This window comes from Doryrhamphus excisus, chromosome 13, assembly GCF_030265055.1.
Source record: "Doryrhamphus excisus isolate RoL2022-K1 chromosome 13, RoL_Dexc_1.0, whole genome shotgun sequence".
In the NCBI taxonomy this organism is placed as follows: Eukaryota; Metazoa; Chordata; class Actinopteri; order Syngnathiformes; family Syngnathidae; genus Doryrhamphus; species Doryrhamphus excisus.
Window position 1 is genome coordinate 15179678 of NC_080478.1, and position 19250 is coordinate 15198927.

At 41.1% G+C, this 19250-nt stretch overlaps 1 protein-coding gene across 5 annotated transcripts in view; it reads left to right on the top strand.

The window, feature by feature from the left end:
* Positions 1-19250, top strand: part of LOC131139928 (uncharacterized protein KIAA1522 homolog) — a 29674-nt gene that overhangs the window by 4255 nt on the left and 6169 nt on the right. For 2 of the 5 annotated variants that reach the window (XM_058089855.1, XM_058089856.1), the window contains exons 2-5: positions 3949-4264; positions 18670-18813; positions 18934-18977; positions 19096-19222. In XM_058089855.1, the coding sequence (XP_057945838.1) occupies positions 3973-4264; positions 18670-18813; positions 18934-18977; positions 19096-19222 (607 nt within the window). In that variant the 5' untranslated portion in view covers positions 3949-3972. Of the gene's footprint in view, positions 1-3948; positions 4265-10028; positions 10266-16244; positions 17533-18669; positions 18867-18933; positions 18978-19095; positions 19223-19250 lie in introns of those variants that run through there. The other 3 variants (XM_058089859.1, XM_058089858.1, XM_058089860.1) reach the window with 3 other exon arrangements.

A 19250-nucleotide genomic window follows, 5' to 3' on the forward strand; every position in this document is an offset into this window, starting at 1 on the left:
CCACCATGCCGCCTTTATAATTTTTGTATTGGTAAAATTCTGAAGAGAAAATGAGAAATGTTGCTTATCCAAGTCATGACTGTCCCTCTTCTAAGGGTTCATGAGCTGTTATTTGTTCTAAAAAAAAAAGTCCTGAGATGTGTCACCATACGTACATGTTTCCACTGTCATGCTCCATCCTGGATGTCACACAAAACGATGACTCTGCCACTGGACTGTGGAAGTGCATGAGGGTTCGTTTGCTAAAATGAGCTACAGAATTACTGGATGTTTTGCTCAAGACGGTGGTTGTCGACTGACCAGTTAGAGTGAGACGACTGGCCCAGCCAATGAATGTAACACAACAAAAACTTAAGACAGTGACACTACTAGTCTCCCAGTCACAGAATAATAATAATAATAAAAAGATAAATTACATTACATACATTTCTGCAATGGTGTTCATACAGAGAAGGCAGGGAATACCCAGACTGAAGTATCCAGGTGCTGCATAGCACCAACTCCACATTTCTGAGAAGTTAAACATCTACTGATCAAACAAACCAGTATCAGAAGAAATGGGACTGCTGGTCTGCTGAAGGCAAACTGGAAAAAAAATCCCAAACTCTTCCCCTTTTTAGCATATTATTATTACTAATGTGCTACTTCCCTGCGCAGACACAGACTAAGCACATCCGGCTGATCACTGACTGCTATGTTGGGCCATGTGAGGCGCTGCAACTCAAGCACATGTAGATGTGAACGTCCTGTGGTTAAATTGAGCTTGCTCTAGTCCAAACAAAGGTGGCGGCCTGTATGTGCTACCACGCCCTCTTGGCAGTACCTTATCCACATGAATCAGTCTGCTACCTCAGCCTCACCGAGGCTTCGGTTCCTGGAGAACTCCCCGCCAAGCACTTCCCCAAAATGGACCTCTCATTGTTCATGTTTACCAGTGTTAATGGGGTGTGATTGCATTTGAGCTTATAAGGAGTACTGGGGACATTTTTTTGGCCTCATCTCAAGTCTGTGGGTATTTTAAAATGCGGTGGGGTCCAAAAAAACCTTTCTCAGCTACACTACATCTGAAACAGTTTACAATCAATATTACTTATGTTAAAAATGCCTCGACCCATCAGAGATGTCAGTTTTCCTCCACCTCGGTCAGGCATAACTCAGATCAACCTATAAGGACAGAGGGCCTGCCTCTTTGCTCTGATCAGCCAATCACAACTAAGGGCCTACAAGCTGTGAGGTGAATCAGGAGTCTGCTAAAGTTCCCTTGCTAATAGTGTTCAAGTGACATGGGCCAGCATTCCTGATTCTGAAGGCCCTAGGCATATTACACTGATACTGGAAGCACTGCCAACAAGGACATTCTTCACACATGTGATTGAAGTACCTGTATGTAGCCAAAAATGGATTCCACCATTCTTCTCTGCTTTGGCACACAAAATATGTAGCACTAGATTCCATTTAGGATGATTTTTTTGATATTTAATTCTGGATTTGACTTAACCACTTCCAGCCATGCCTCTGTTGTTTACTTTCAGCAAGGCAGGTATCACCACTTTGTTTTTTTTTTTAACTGTGCTTACCAGCGTTCATAAAACCACAGTTGACATAGACGCGCTCTGGAATATGTCCTCAAGCTCCTGGGCAGGTCTCGAGTGTCATCAGCTACCGTTTCCTAATAATCACCTTTGCAGTTTATTTGATGACAGCATGCAAACCATAATGATTCTTTGCTGACTTGGAGTGCACACACTGCTGTTAATGTAGCGATGGTGGGGATAATGCTACAGGTATATTGACACTACATTATGAGTAGCAGTGTGATAGTCCCAACAGCCTTTGTAAATTAAACAACACAGAGAAGATGAGGACTCGAACTAAAAAAAAACACAGGATATGTGTGTGTATTTGTGTGAGGGATCGATACCATGCACTAATAATATTGTCATCTGGCTTAGTCTTCACGAGAAAGTCTTGTGTGATGGCATCTCCATTAATGTTGAGGCAGATTGAGATGAGGTTCAGCAGTGGCAATCTCCTATCTCCATAGGTGACAAGGCTCCCCTCCCACACAGCAGTGGAATGGAAGAGGGGCCGCGTTGTTGTAACCATGTATGGTTCGCTACTGAGACTTTGGATTGTTTGTTAAAAGAATAACCTGTGAAATAATTTATTGTTCAGTGACTTCACTGTAGAATTTTACATTTTTCATTTCATGAAAAAGCAAATAGGTAGGTTTTGTAAGGGTGAAGTAGAGAAATAATCAAGCAAACATCAAGCTTCAAACTTGTTGTTCTGTTAGTTTATATTGTTACTGTTAAGGTGTGGTGAGCCTGTATTAATTACAGAGCCAGTGAAGACAAGATTTTTAACATTTCATCCGGCAGACTTGAATAAACCCTCGTCCCGAAGTGTACAAAAAAGGGCGGTCATCAATTTAATGGGTTTGACAGTTTTATTCTCAGTGTTTCTTCCCTTTTTAAACTAGCTGGCAGGACTAATACTTGAAGGCTTTTAACTGTAACCGTGGAAATAGCAGTGTGAGTCAACTCCTTGAGAGCGGACTGCAGGGTAAGTCACTGGGTGGTCCTTTCGCCACATCCTACTCCAGAGGAACTACTCTAGTTCCTCTTTGGAGCAAATAATCAGGGAGGTTGTGGCTCTTATAGCGGCCTCTGGGCTGTAAACAAATGAATCAGCCCCTGTCGCCAAAGAGAGGCATCCAATTTTTTTGGATCCAATACACACACACACGCACAGGTTTTAGGCATCTCTAAATGACTATAATTTGGAGCAGTAGAAACACAGGGATCAGTGCAGCAAGGAAGACCTGGTGATTTTGTCCCATTAAGATGTATGCATTGTCTTGTTAAAGGCCTTTCACTGTGACTCACTCCTTAAGACAAACATTAGGCTGTAGCCAAGTGAAAATAAGAAACCCCAACAACCGAAGCTCTGCATGCATATTGCTGTGTACATATATTTTGAGGCGGACAACTATTTTCCCTAGAGACGAGATCCACATTTAACTTTTATGGCTCTCATTTCGCCACAATGTCCCACACAAAACTTTGGCAAGATGTGATAACTAAAAGTTGTTCCAAAATGTGTTCCTTATGGTGCATCCAAACACGTCTGCTTTGACAACCAGAGTTTATTTGGGAACGTTACTTTTAGTCTGGTTCATGCTGAGGGACACAAGCATTCCCTCAGTTATGATGTTCAATCATGCTGAAATTAGTTTCAGGGGGGGGTCATACTTGACTGTGGAGCAGTGTTTCTTACGAATGAAGCAAGGATTCTGATGCTGTCATTCACCCAGTTTTCATGTACTTGACCATTCCTGTAGTTTTGTAAGATAAGAATGTATTTAATACAGTAAGGAGGGATTCTGTGATTCGCCAGGAGAAAGAGGAGTTTGGGAAGGTGGAGGAGGGAGGAACAGGGAAGGTGATGAGCTCATGAAGAATGAAAAAAAAGATAAAAGAGAGGAGATGATTGAAAATAACATGAAACTGCTCTGATCTGAACTTTGATGCTCAACAGGGATTGTTTATTTCCCTGCTTTAAGATTCCTAGTGTGCAGTTTGTGCCTGTGTGTGTGTGTGTGTGGGGTGCGGCTTGTGAGTTATGACTCTGTGTTGTGGAATGAAGGGAGCGGTGCCAGGCCTTTCTTTGCAGAACTGTGAAGTTTGGTGTAGAGGCTGGAGAGGGGACTGAGTTTGGCTGCCATGTGGCAGGCTCAGTGGGTCGTGCCCACAGACAGTCACAAACACAGCACACATAGGCACACAAACGCACCCGTGTCTTAAAACCTGTTTATCCTTGATAATCCATCACTATCCCTCTAGCTACTTTTGTGGTGTACCCACGAAAGCTTTAAAGCATCCCCGCCAGACACTGAGGAACAACGTGGGCTTTGTTGACGAGTCTCTTCTTTTTTGTCTGTTTCAGGGAAGAATTCCAGAAAGTGGTGGGATGTCAAACCGTGACTCGCTGGGCTTTGGGGATTTGATTCCTCACGATGTGGTTGAGATCTTTGCCCAAGAGAAGCACAGTCATAAAGGGAGGAAAAAGCGCAGTCACTCCCTGGGCCGGGCCTTAGGCTGGCTAAAGGGCAAGAAGAGGAAGGATCTCAGCGCTAAAGGACAGAATCCAGGTCTTGGTCCTGCACTGGATTTGGCTTTGGACGGACACATGGCTGTGCATCTCAGCGGAAACAAGGGAGGAAAATCAGGGAAACCATCCCAGACACAAGGAAACAGCCATGGTAAGAGCCCACAAAACCCTTATGTACTCTTTGTCCGATTACTGTTGTCTGTACTGTTGTACATTGTCTTTGCTGCACTTGGGGCAGCAAAGTATATATTTTTCACAGTTACAAATTAAGCTTGTTATCAATTGTCATACATTTCTGTTCATCCAGAATGAAATAATTGGCATTCAGGGTTTTGCGTTGGATTCTTTTGAAGCTGTGGTGGTGGGCTGCATTTGAGGCCGACTGCCTCCGCTGTTTTACCCTCATGTTACCCTCAGTTCACAGGCATCTAGTCATAGTGAACTAGAGAGTCAAGCATATGAATAGTCAAGTAGAAGTAGCGTGGTCAGCACCTGGAATACCAGCCAATAGGTCCACCCAAATCCTGTACATATTTTTTTTCAGTTATTCCTGTAGTTGTGTGGTGCGTTTGATAAACAAGGACAAAAAGGACCTCTGTGTATTATAAAATCATCAGGGAATCTGGAGCAAATTTTAATTCCATGAAACAGTGAAAAAGGCATCATAGATGCCCCTCCAGAAGCCTTCCAAGCTAGGGTGTAACCACAGGTCACATTTTGGGTCAGTTTGCAGAGACATGTTGGCTACTTTTATGTTAATGGTTTCATTTTATTTGAACATGCATCAAGTTACAATGGAATTCTTCTTTCTCTTTCGGCTTTTCCCTTCAGGGGTCACCACAGCAAATCAATCTCCTCCATCCAACTCTGTCTTCTGCATCTGTCTCTCTCACACCAACTACCCCTCATGTCCTCCTTCACTACATCTGTAAACCTCCTCTCTGGTCTTCCTCTACCTACGTCCTACCTGGTAGCTCTAAACGCAGCATCCTTCTACTAATATATTCACCATCTCTCCTGTGGACATGTCCCAACCATCTCAGTCTGGCCTCTCTGACTTTCTCACTTTCTCTCCAAGGCCTCTAACATGTAATGTCCCTCTGATGTACTTGTTCCTGATCCTATCCATCCCGGTCACTCCCAATGAGAACCCCAGCATCCTCATCTCTGCTACCTCCAGTTCTCCTTCCAGTCTTTTCTTCACTGGCACTGTCTTTAGACCAAACAACATGGCTGGTCTCACCACAGTTTTGTATACCCAAGTTCAAAAGGAGCAAGAAGAAGCAAAGCTTATCAAATCCTTCCCCCCATCTGTTTCTATTGCAATACATATATTATATACGTATATTATTCACTTCCTGTATTGCAGATTAGATTTTTTTAATACATAAAGAAGTGTAAGGTAGTGTAACCATAGAGTGATGTAATGGTGATTGTTCACAATTATATAATACAACAATCAAAATTGTGATAAATAATAATAGAGATAATTTCTGAATAATTAAATAAATTTATTAATAATTTATTTCTCATCCTTGTGCATTGATGTTCCACATACTGAAATGCTGTGGGTTTTTATGAGATCATATTTTTCCTCTGTTGTAGAAACATATTTTTTGGTAATAGGTTATGTTTACCATTATGCATTATTTTAGCTGTGAGAGACAGTCTCTCCAACGTGTCCAGGGTCCTCCCCGAGGCCTCCCACTTGGCGTCCCCCTGAACACCTCACCAGGGAGGCGTATGAGAGGCATCTCGACCGGATGCCCAAGAATATTTTACATTATGTTAAGTAAGGAATATGTTTTTACACACACACACGCCTCAAGGGGGAAGCTGTGCGGATACAGCACCTGAAATTAATCTCAAAGGCAAAGTGAAACTTTTATGATAAGTTGCTGGGGACCAGTGGAATATCCTGCTTCTTTTCCCCAGGGCATGCATGTTTGTTCACTGGAGGGTCTGTATGAACACACTGTCTTCCTACTCACCCGCTGACCTTTAGGTTTGCTTTCTTTGCTGTTGTCTGTCTCGTCCTCTGATACAATCACTGATTTACCAGGTCCTCGTGTTACACCAAGCGCTGCACTCACTGAATCAGGGCTTTTTCAGACGTGAAGTCACACTCACACAGCCATGTGAAGCAGTTTAAACAAACACACGCACACACAGGTACACTTTGATGGTGAAAAAAGTATTCATGCCCTCTTGCGAAAAGTGACTTTTCCCATAGGTGTGCTCGGCAGATCTTGTCTGAGCTTGCACACGCCTGCTGCAAACCCCAAACCAGTTTTCACTGTGCAGTCTGTGCAACAAGTTGAGTGAACACTATGTTATTTAGTTTTGTGTGCTGCAAAATGGCAGACTTTGCTAAACTGAACATGCTCATTCATCAAAGCTCTTTGCCGCAGTTACGATCAGAGCTCAAACATCAGACGAACAAGCACCACTTTGTCCAAATGAGACTGCTTGTGCGAAAACACAGAAGTATTGTTTGTTTAAGGCTGTTTTATATGTGTGTTGTTCTGGTAGCACTTTTGTAGTCTTGGCTAATTAACTTCCAGACAGAGGAGGGTCCTCCTGTTTTGCTTGCTGCCACTTGCCTGAGTGTGAAACCACAACTTGAGTGGGGTAGGAGACTTCCAGTTGTATGAATGAACTGTGATGAAAACCTTGACAACATAGCTTGCTCATTTTTATGCACTCACTGGCCGCAATATTGCTTTCATTATACTATTATATAACATGTTATCATTATTATGTAACATTATTGTATCCCACCGGGATATGGTCCCATATAGCTTTTTTTTAAACATAACACAGGTCAGTGTTTCCCATACATTCCTATAGATAGATTTGGCTCTACCTGTTTGTCCTTGCTCATAAATACATTATCATGGGAATGTAGCTTGTGAATACAGTAGGCCGTGGTATGCATCGTGATTCCAGTTTTTTGATCTTAACACAACTCATACGTCATTTGTAGTTCTAAACATTTCAAGCAATGTTTGTTTTGCTTTTCAATTTTTTTTAACTCAGTTTTTGTCTCCCATTTAAAGGGGACCTAATATGCTTATTTTCCGACTCTTTGTATTGGGTTGTGGACTCCTATAGAGCAGCTACACACTAAAGCTTTGACTCAGCTTTGCCCCGTCAAATGAAAATATAATGACAGATATATAGAAATATATTTCTCTTGCCCGGAATCACCAACTACATTAACTTTACCATTTAGTGAGCTTGTTTTGTAAACAGAGTAGCAGAGCTTGGGGGAGGACAGAGAGCTTATCTGGCTTACAGCCATGCCCATATAAGGGAGTCCGCCCCTCTGTGACATCACAAAGGGGCAGTTTTACCACGCCTTCTGAAACAGAGCATTTTGAGCCATTCCAATTTCTTTCAAGGCTCACTTCCAAATGCGCAAACCTCATTATCTGAAACTTTGGCATCGTTTAACACGAGAATACAACAATCTAACTACATTCATGGGTCAGAAAGGTGGAAAAAGGTCCCCTTTAAATCACATTGTTCCTCTCTCCTACAGTGTCCATTATAATTGCATGCACATGCGTCATGGCCAATTTGCAAATTAGACAATGACACCATTTAGCGACTTCTATCATGACATTAAAATTTTCCATTTCTAACAGTACAGTGGAACTTTGGTTGGCATCATTTATTTGTTCCGGAAGGCTTGACTCTAACCAAAACATACTTAAACCAAATAAATTTTTGTTAATCTGTTACAGAAAGCCACAAATTATAACACAAAACACATGTTTTATAGTTTTACAGTTATAGTAGAAAAAATTCAATTTTTTTTTATGTTTTGTGAGAAACTGGCTAGCCGGGGATGTATGCTAGGGTCCACGTGATATCTCAACCTGGACCAAAAATTGTCTTGCTTCAATTTTGCAAAAGTAATGCTATTTGTTTTCTCGTACAGCGTTACAGGCCCGAGTTAAGTATCAGTGCCTCTTTTCTGCAAGTGCAGACACCCACATTGATAAATTGATACTTATTTGACGTTTTATTTAAAATTGAACATTATTATATCCAACCCAGCTAATAATTTGCATACTATAGGTCTTCGGCAACTATGCATTTAATATTAACTTTGCAAAGACAGCATTTTTTATTCAGCTGTTGCATTAGCTGCCATTACATTTAACCAGTGTACCTAATGAAGTGTCTGGTAAGCGGCGCGACCTCATTGCAAAATGTTTGAGTTTTGTAAGAGAAGGCAAACTTTGTAGAAGATAACATAGTTCTGCAAGGACAATATCTGCTACCTCCAAGCCATGATTCTCTCTTCTGTACATTTTTCACACATATTCACACAATATTTACTGCATTTAAAAAACTAAACATATAGAATACAACACGTGAAAGCTTGTCATATTCATCTCCTGAGGGGGCATTGTATGGACTGTACCTTCTGGCTTCTTATTTGTTCTATGCATTAGGATTTACATACACACACATGCACAGGAGCCTGCAGGCATACATCAAGGGAGAGGTTTAAGGGCAGTTTACACTGTAAGAAAGCTGACATTTCACCGGGAACAAGTCCAAAATGTATAGTTGTCCCTGCCACATTGTGGTTTGAGTTTGCAGCTTCACTATATCATGGTTTTTCAAATGTATTCATTCATAAATCATACTGTTTCAGGCTTCAATATGGCCTATTATTAGTCACAAAATAATGTGCAAATTTGTCTGATTGATCAAACAGCCCATTTTCCGTAAAAAAACACGTGATCACCATGTGCTGATAAACGCCTTTGAAAGCCGAACACAAAAAACTGCTGTGTCACTGAGGGTTGCCATTAAAATAACACGTCTCATATTGAGCTTGAGGGCAGCACGGCGGGATAGTGGTTAGCGCGCAGACCTCACAGCTAGGAGGACCAGGGTTCGATTTCACCCTCGGCCATCTCTGTGTGGAGTTTGCATGTTCTCCCCGCATGTGTGGGTTTTCTCCGGGTACTCCGGTTTCCTCCCACATTCCAAAAACATGCTAGGTTAATTGGTGACTCCAAATTGTCCATAGGTATGAATGTGAGTGTGAATGGTTGTTTGTCTATATGTGCCCTGTGATTGGCTGGCGACCAGTCCAGGGTGCACCCCCCGCGACCCTCGTGAGGAAAAAGCGGTAGAAAATGAATGAATGAATATTGAGCTTGACATAGGCTAGGCTACGTCACTCCCTTACTAAACCCATTGCCGTTTGACTATTCTTGCATTTGTGTTTACTAGTTGTGTTTTTCATTGGTGGCAGGTAGCTAGGGAGCTGCAGCTAGGAAAAGAACAAATGCAGCAAAACAGCCAGTTAGAGTTATCCACCTAGCTTCTGATGTGACTTTTTACCAAGGTGACATTTTATTTTTAAACAAACAAGCAATGCGGTTTGTTCAGAGCTCGTATTTGTATTTCACTCTGCTGTACTAATTCAAAACCAACTACATACCATGTGTGTGTGGTTGTTTAATGAACATAAACACACAGTGGGCCCATCCTTATGATAGTAATTCTATCGCAAGGGCGTCTGAGTCTCATGTGTCTATTTTTGTGCAACTACAAAAGCATTTGACTCCTGAGGTTCTGTTGTAGCGCTAGCCTTAGCGATGAGTGGTTTGTGTATAAATGGTTGCTGTTGACAACAAGGCACAGTAAACTCCTCATCATGTGGCTTCTGCAAGCACACCAACTGGAGTAGGACACACTAAACTCATGCCATGGAGGGCCGAGACACTGCAGGTTTTCTTTCTAGCCGGTCACCAAAGCAGGTGACTTTAATGATCAACACCTTCAGTTTGACGGAAGGAGCTCATCAATGAAATCACCTGCTGGAGAAACTGGTTGGAAAGAAAACCTGCAGTGTCTCGGCCCTCTATTGACACACGGGTACTAGAGTGTCGCACACTTGCCCAGTGAATTAGATCCCTCCACATGAACTTGTGATGATGATGAGGACCGATGCCAGAAAGGGGCCTCTTGGTCACTCAATGCCTGGCACGAGGCCAGTTCATTAAAAAGCTATGCCAGCACTGTTACAGTGAGGGATGAACAAGAGGTTTTGTTTTTCCTGACCCTCTCCACACTCACCACTCCTCTCTGAGAAACTGGCACCCACAAAGGATTACTATGTGGCAAGTACAAACACCTGTGTACCACTAATACTTTGTACATATACAAGTATACAAGAACTAATGATAAAATCCTAAATGTATGACAGTGAGGTTATTTTGAATGTCATTCTGTGTTATCTGACCCTTCATCCTTTGCAGGAATGTATTTTTTGTAAACAAGGCTTGTGGAATTTGACCAGCACAGTAGCTGGATTGAAGTGATAACCTCTGACCTTCTGGACCTTTCCGTACTACTAACCCTGCTTCTTTGACAAGCTGTTGTTATATGTTTTAACATAAACTGACAAGTAGCGGTTATCTATGTTGACATGTGCGATTGTTTCTTCTTCTATGTCATTCTACTTGATCCTATTAAGCACACAAGGCCTCTCACATCCTTCCTTCCCTTCATTATGGCTTTAAAGAAGATTTTGGACTAATTGAAGTTGGATGGAGATGATAGAACGGGTCATGCAGTCCTCCCTGATATGAGTAAAGGGTCACCTGTTTGCTCCAAACGCTCATTCTAAAATTCCTCACATGCCTGACCTTTATGAAGATATTTGTTTGAGGAGGGAGGATTTAAGGAGCCCTCTGTGTGCCTTTGTGTTTGGCTGAGATGCCCGTGTTGCAAGGGGATGATGTCGTTCCTATTGTAAGGGCAGGTTTTTCAGCTCCACTGTCAGGTTTGTAATTTGTGTAAAAATAGCACCGTGTGTTTAGGACAGCAAATAAGGAAATGAAACATTCTGTTTTTCTTTGAGGGAAGTGAAAGAAGCAGCAGCATAGAGGCAGGTTACATAGTATACAACGTCAATGATCACATCTTATTTTGTTGAAAAAGTGAAATAATACAAACGTATTGTTTTAACTGCACATTGTGCCCTCTAATATAAATTTCTATATTATATTCGTTCTCAAATTTAAAAAAACATGCACAACAGGTTATACCGCAAACCTGATTTTAGCCTCTTACAAAATATGAAGTGCACAGCGACCAGAAATGACTTTTCGTCCAATGCCGTGAACTCCATAATTATCCTTGTAACAGCAACACAGGCAAGCAGGGGCTGCTTGAAATCACTTATTTTAACCTACATGCATGCAGTCGTTTTTTTTTTTTAATTCCAATTGTCAAACATTGTGACAAGTATGAACATAACTATTTGGGGCCATTTGTATTTAGTCGAGTGTCTGGCGTAATGAGTGGAGTTCGATGAGCTGCAGTCAATTGATTGGTCAATAGAAAATGATCAGCTACACCTTGATGGAAATAAGACTATATGTTGTGATGGCTATGTTTTTGTCATGTTATTGTCATTGTGACGGTGACATAATGACAACGGTAGACAGAGAAACAAGTTTGACTCACTGTCGCTCTTCATTTTGGAAAGTGAATTCCTATGTGTTCACCTCATGGAGGCAGTCTTCTGAGTGTCAAAGTTCAACACACTGCATTTGTGTTTTGTTATCATGCTTGCTGATGTGTTCTTTAGCTTGACCCGCTGATGGAATGAAGTGCATATGTATGTGACTTTCAGGTCACTTAAATTTTCCTCAATTTGATGGTGTTGTCATGAATCATTCATTTGCAAGATGACGCTATAAAGAGACTATTGTCAAGAATGGAAAATGTTTGCCGATGCAGTGTTGCATGTACATACAAAGACTGATAAGTGTGGGTTTTGTGAGTCACCAGCCAGTAAATATGCAGTTAAATGAGGCTGCTTTGGAACAATAAGACACAAGACTTAACAGTAGAAATACAGTTACAGTTACAAGTTCCAGCTTGTATTGTCGATCCTGTTCTTGACTGACCAATGCTGACACACTTTTGTCTTATCCACTTGTCTTTGTCCGGCAAAAAAAAAAAAAATTCCCAAATAGGAGACTTTAACCACAGAAGTGGGTATCTTGCCCCCCTGGCTGACCAACGGTGAGGCTGCACTGTTTTTCTTCATGTAGTACTTACGACATCTGGTGCGACAAACACTTCCTGCCCCTCACTTTTCATGATGCGTACCAGGCGGGAAATCGATTATCTTCTATACTGTCTGAAGGTTCCGTTCGGACAAATCCGGTTACGTATACATGATGTACCATCACACCCGGGTTCAGTATGCCCGTACAGATGGTTTTGGTATAACAAAGGTGCTGTTTGTTTCCTCACATGGCACACAGTGTTCTGTCAAGGTCGGGGGGGGGGCTGCAGTGATAAGCTCGCACTCTTGTGGTATTGCAGTGACTTATTTACATGTGTCCCAACTCACTCTATTATAGTTTGGTGCTGCATTGTAACTTCAAATGCAGTTTTATTGTCTGGAATACCGTACAGTAGTCAGTAAGGCTTTAATTAAACATGCACTTACAGAGCTGGAGACTGTAGTTCCCATTCTTCTGTATAGGTTTTATTGGCATCTGATTCACTGCTCAAGAGAGGAGTGCTATGTAGCCCGTCCTCAAGTCTTGGAACAGGACTTCTCTGAAAGGGTGGACTAAGTAACCATTTACAGAGGAGTGAAAATGGAAAAAACTTGTAATTTTGTCCATCGGCTTGCAGTACATTATAAGAGCATTTTTAGTGTTACAGCTTTACTAACAAGACTAGTGTTTAAAGTGAGTTAAGTGTTCAGTCAAAACAACAATGGCGGAACATAATACTGTAGTTATGTTTTCCAACCACTGTTTTTTTTTTAAGTTGTTGCCTTATCTTTAACTTTTTAAACACTTTTCCAGCAAGTTGTGCTGCTGTGCAGAAAGTTACAATGATGAATTGAAATGTTTAATAAGATGTCTCACAGTTTATACATTAATTAATCACCATTAGCAACTATGTCTGAAATGTGCCTGTTTTCACCGTTTGCGAGTGGGGATACGTACATACGGTGGTGTTTGCCCCCTTACTAATTTCTTTTTTTTTTTTTGCATGTTTGTCATACTTTAATGTTTCAGATCATCAAATTTCAATATTAATCAGTGGCAACAGAAATGAGCACAAAATGCATTTTAAAATGAAACTTTTTATTATTAAGGGAGAAAAAATCCAAATCTAAGTAAAAAATGCGAAACTTTTTGGAAGGGGTGTGTCCCATTATATCTGACGTAAAACTAATGCCATATTTCAGAAAAAGAACATAATACCAAGAATAAAATATTGTGGTGGTAGTGTGGTGGTCTGGGACTGTTTTGCTGCTTCAGAACCTGGAAGACTTGCTGTGATAAAGGGACCCATGAATTATGCTGTCTACCAATAAATCCTGAAAGAGAATGTCCAACCATCTGTTTGTGACCTCAACCTGAAACCAACTTGGGTTCTGCAGCAGGACAATGATCCAAAACACACCAGCAAGTCCACTTCTGAATGGCTGAAGAAAAAGATTTTGTGTGTGGCCTAGTCAAAGTCAGGACCTGAATCCTACTGAGATGCTGTGGCATGACCTGTAAAAGGCGATTCATGCTGGACAAATTCCACAGCGCTGTAAGACACTCATTGCAAGTTATCGCAAATGCTTGATTGCAGTTGTTGTGGCCCAACCAGTTATTAGGTTTAGTGTGCAATGACTTCACACAGGGCCATGTAGGTTTGGATTTTTTTCCCCCCTGAATAATAGAGTTTCATTTAAAAACTGCATTCTGTGTTCAGTTGTGTTGTTTGATGATCTGAAGCAAAAAGGAACTGAAAGTACTGACACCTGGTGGTGTTTTATAGGTATCGCTGGAGTTGTGTTGTCTGCCAAAAAAGGAAGTTAAACTATAGAAGCGTCTGAAAGTCTGTTTGTTTATCCCTGATGCCTGTTATGGTACAACATTTGTAACATTGTTTTACAGCAACCAGTGTTTGTTTTGTAAATATCATGTGATTGGGACCGCTTGTGCATGTCTGGGATGTTTCCTGTGATTTCCACATATCCACGAATGCAGCAGCACTTTGTGCCTGAAGATGTACGTGATGCACCTGAATGCGCCATTCTTAGAAAGAGCTAGCTCAGCACTGGTAGCAGTTTTGCTAGTTGACTCAATAAGACCACACATATAAACTTTTGGACACATACGACTCCCTCTTTTGGACAAACCCATGATCCTCTGGACACAAACATGCTGCTATAATAGCTTATCCACTTGCATAATAAAGATAATTACATTATTATCTGACTGGAATCTTTCCATGGTGTTCCAACTGTAAAAGAACGACTACCCCCTTCTTCACAACCTCAAAACAGTCAATTGAGAATGCATAGTACATCTTTCTCACTGTCTTTGTGTTGAGATGGTTGTGTCTGATTAACAAGACGGCACCAGAGTCAGAATGTCTCTGCATGGCTGCCGGCTAGTAAAACAACAGAGAGGAACAAGTTAGGGCAAAGACTTTGAGGTGTGTAGCTGTCTGTGCAGGATTTCCATTGATTGTGCCGCCCTTTAGGTCAACCTTTCCATTAGTATAGAATATTATCTGAACAAGCCAATAAGACAGCATCATGAAAATTAAGTTACATGTACTGTAATAAAATAAGAAATCAAATTAGTATAATATGTATAATATCGGCTGAATGGCGGGCAAGTGGTTAGCGCGTAGAACTCACAGCTAGGAGACCCGAGTTCAATTCCACTCTCGGGCATCTGTGTGGAGTTTGCATGTTCTCCCTGTGCATGCATAGGTTTTCTCCGGGTACTTCGATTTCCTCCCACATTCCAAAAACATGCTAGGTTAATTGGCGACTCCAAATTGTCCATAGGTATGAATGTGAGTGTGAATGGTTGTTTGTCTATATGTGGCCTGTGATTGGCTGGCGACCAGTCCAGGGTGTACCCCGCCTCTCGCCTCTCCAGCACGCCCGTGACCCTTGTGAGGATAAGCAGTAGAAAATGAATGAATGAATGTATGATATATTTCATGGAAGCGTGCATAACAACTCCACAAACCTACAGTCCAACCTTTTGACTACAAAGAAGACAGAGAAGAAGGGTCACTTATTTTGAAGTCCTAAAATTGATTTTTTTCAAAACAAAAAACTCAACAAAAGAAAATGGAACCTACCAAAGACAATCGGGTCGATGCACAGTGGGGCTGCTGATCCGGGTGTTGTTCCTGCCGGGTGTTTCCCGTGCTGTACAACTGACACGGCAAAACCTGCCCCGCAGGTGTTGCAACCGGATGTAGCGATCCTGGTTGGGTGTTGTCACTCTCCCCCTGAACGTGATCTGTCTTCAACAGAACCTGTTGTGTTTTGGTGCTCATGCAGGTTTCGGACTTTGGTTTGGGAATAGCCCTCACAATAGCTCAAACCGGCCTCCATCATAACCAGTTCCTGAAGACGTTACACATGATAGACGTGGCATAATGCCGTTCACTGGACTAACAATGCTGGCCTTTTTTTGGGGCCTCCAAAAGCAATCCTGAAATTAAGTCGACACCCACTGAGTATTGTGCAATGTGTATTTGGCCCACTTTTCCACAGAGACCAACTCATGTGCAATGAACCGTGACACCATGACAACTCAACCCAAGCTATGAGTCAACAATAATTCCTCTTACAAGTAGAAATATGCATACATTTCTACCTGAAAGTTTTTTTTGCCATAATTTCAGTTAGCCATTTTTAATTTAGGCCAAAAATCTGTACATAGTGCTTAAAAATGCATATTCTTTTACTAATATTCTAGGTCGTAGTCGACAACAAAACCAATAATTTATTCATTCATATATTTTGATAACATTTGATAGTGTTATCAAAATTCAAAGCACAATGTGTACTATTATAGTATTATTATAGTATTATTATCTTTGCAGAAATGGAATTGTTGATATAGCTCTTGTAAAATCTCATTATGTACCTAATGATGTGGCCATTTCATGTATTTTTCCATACACTACATAGAGTCAGAAGTATTTGGACGCTGACATAGCTTTTTATGATTTTGGCTTTATGCATAGTTGTCAGCAGATGCTTCCCACATGCACTGCTCAACAGCTGGCGTTATTTACAGTATAACTCTTCAAAATGTAATCATATTTCCTTAAGCAGATTTTCTGCCACACAATGTTTTTCCCTTTCTGGAGGCGGAAATGTGGAACTTGAATAAAGTGGTTACGCAGGATCATGACCACTGGATTTAGTAAGTTTATTCAAATCCAAGATGTAAACATCAGCCTAGGTTTTATACATAATCACTTCCAGTCTGTTAATGCTGTCAATCCACCACGGACAGATGGTGCCTTTTTTAATAGGTCATCATGATTAATATGGACACATATTTGAATGTCACCAGTGAAAGTTATGATATAGGAGATCCTTATTAACCAGTGGCCACACCCCATCCATGTCTCCTGTCAAGCGTGTTCTGTCAGGGTAACAAAACACTGCCATGTCTCACTCTATGTGTTCATATCAACTATCTTTTTTATATCTATACAATCAAACATCCAATGTAGACGCCAATTTACTTTTGGTAACATGTGATTTTTGTTTGAATCAAGCATGGGAATGTTTTCCATTTGTTCAGATGTCATTGGTTCTGTGTTTCATGTAAGCACACCAGGAAGTGTGTGCACCACTTTTTACTGGAAATGGACAGACGCAACCTCATAAGAACCTCTTTAAGAAGTTGACATAGAGAAGTGCCATGTTGTCATCTGTGCACAATATTACTACCGAATAATATTCTGCCAAGAAAACAGGAACACATTTCACATGTGTGACCATGTGCTGTGGAGCTGCAGGCCTTTTTTCAAACATGTTCTTAATCTTGTTTTAGGAATGAATTGGCTCAAGCCACACGCCCCCCCTTGTGGCTAAATCAAAACATTACTGCTGAATTGCAGAGTTGTATACAATAAGATCCATGTATTGTTTCAATGTGGAAAACTTTCTTCTCCTGTCCATCAAATCCCTGACAACAAATCATCAGTGTTTACATGTATGGCCGTTGTTTGATCCCTACCAACCAATCAGGACCAGATAGGCAGAAAGAGGGATGGCTGGAATTAGGCTGCAGAGGATTAGTGCCTGAGCTCTGATTGTCTATTGGCTGTTTAGACCTCCTCCATTCTGAATGCAACTGACAAAAACAACTTTAACATAAACAACACAGATTATCATCTCATGCTCAACTGTGAATGTTTGCTTTATTAGGGTACCTGCATTTGTGGATTTTTTTTATTTAGAAATGCTGTAATTTCTGCCAACTTCTGTTGCACTTTTGGATTATTGACGAGCTACAAGCCAAGTCATGGTAGTGCTTTTGACTAATGACCTCAACTTCTACTGCTTTCTCACAGCCAAGAAGAAAGGTAAGAAGAAGGAGGACACACATGATTATTTTATAGGATCAGTTCAATAGAGCAGGTTGGCTTAACACTTTAAAACCAGGATTCAGTTTACCGTGGACCAGTTTCTGAGGTATTTTGACCCTGTGATTGCTCCAGAATGAGCCAAGTAACAAATAATATATCACAGGAGGGTCCAAAGTGTGGCCTGGGGACCATTCTCAGCCCGCAGGTTGATGTTTTTTGGCCCATAGTGTAACACACAATAGATTGACACAAAGAGGCATATTAGTATGCTTTTTTAGCCTTATCAAAATTGCCCCCTATTCAATGAGTTTTCATTACGTGGCACCCAGTGGAAAAAGTTTGGACACCCCTGGCTTTGTAATGCTCTGTTACAAAATAGTGCTGACACTTAAGCACATGGCCACCAAAGCTAATTCCAGCATGGCTTTACAGTCTGTGGACAATTTAGTAGAGTAGGTGGCTAAATGTAGAGCAGCCGTCGGCATTACATAAATGTGTCTTAGCAGGTAGTTAGCCTAATAAGCCCCCATGCATCACATGGCAAGTGTCATTTTGGGTTCTTTCTTTTTAATCTATATGAGATCTATCATTAACTAAAAAAAATAAATGTTGCATTGAATAATATGGAAATCACAGTGTGATAATGTGAGACGTTCATTAGTCATAAGAAGTTGTTCTTCAGGTTTTTGTCATGTTTGAAGTCCACATGTGACTGAATACCATTTGTATCTCAAAGCAGGTTATCTTTTTTCCTGGATGGCGTCCATGATTCTTGTCGCTCAAGCAGAAGAATTTAGTTCCTGTGCTTGTGCAGATGTATTCATTCCCTTTTCACTGTCTAATGAGATTAGATGTAGTCCAGAAGAATGTGCAAATCCTATCATAAATTGCACGAAGGAGATTTTTTATTTGATAATCCTTTGCAAGACAAAGTTTAATCCTGAACCCATGAGCAAAACAAAGATTAATTGCAAGAATATTCTTTCTTCTGTTGTATTTGGTTGCTGGTATTGTTTGTTTGGGCTTAAATGTGTCTTGTAGCAACCTGATTGCCACTTGGTTGTCTGTACGGGCAGCTAATCTGCTGTTTCGGTGACAATGCTGATCACCTCCTCTGGCTTTCTCTCCCTCAAGCTGTGCTAAATCTACATGATGATGACAAAGCCCCGCCTCCCCCCCTGCTCCAGGAGAACGTGTTCATTGAAGCTAGCAGGCCCAAGTACCTCGAGGACCTTCACACTGAGGCTTTGGAAGGCTTGAAAATGATGCAGCAGGAAGGTATAAAGTTAGGTCTTATAGCTTAGCTCATGCCAACGTATTTATAACTCTGGGTGAATTATGCCAGAGAATGTAACCTAACAAATTACATAAGGAATTTAAATGTTACTCTCGTTGCAGAAACTAACACCGGAGTGGAGTTCCAAGATAATGAAAGTACAATTGTAAGTGGAAAATGCAACCGGAATGTCGCTAATTCTTGTGTAAATATTGTACAACTGTTCAAACATTCTAAGATTCCAACCGATTTATGACGATGAACACGTGTTGTGCTCCTATTAGTCAATAATGACGGCACAGACCGATGGAGAGGGTGGAGGGTTTACGACTGACAGCACCATTCCTGACACAGCCTCTGTGCAGTCATCCGTATCTTCAAGGTCCTCCCGCTCTGGACTCACCAGGCAAGGTAAGTGCAAAATAAGCAACACATTTCA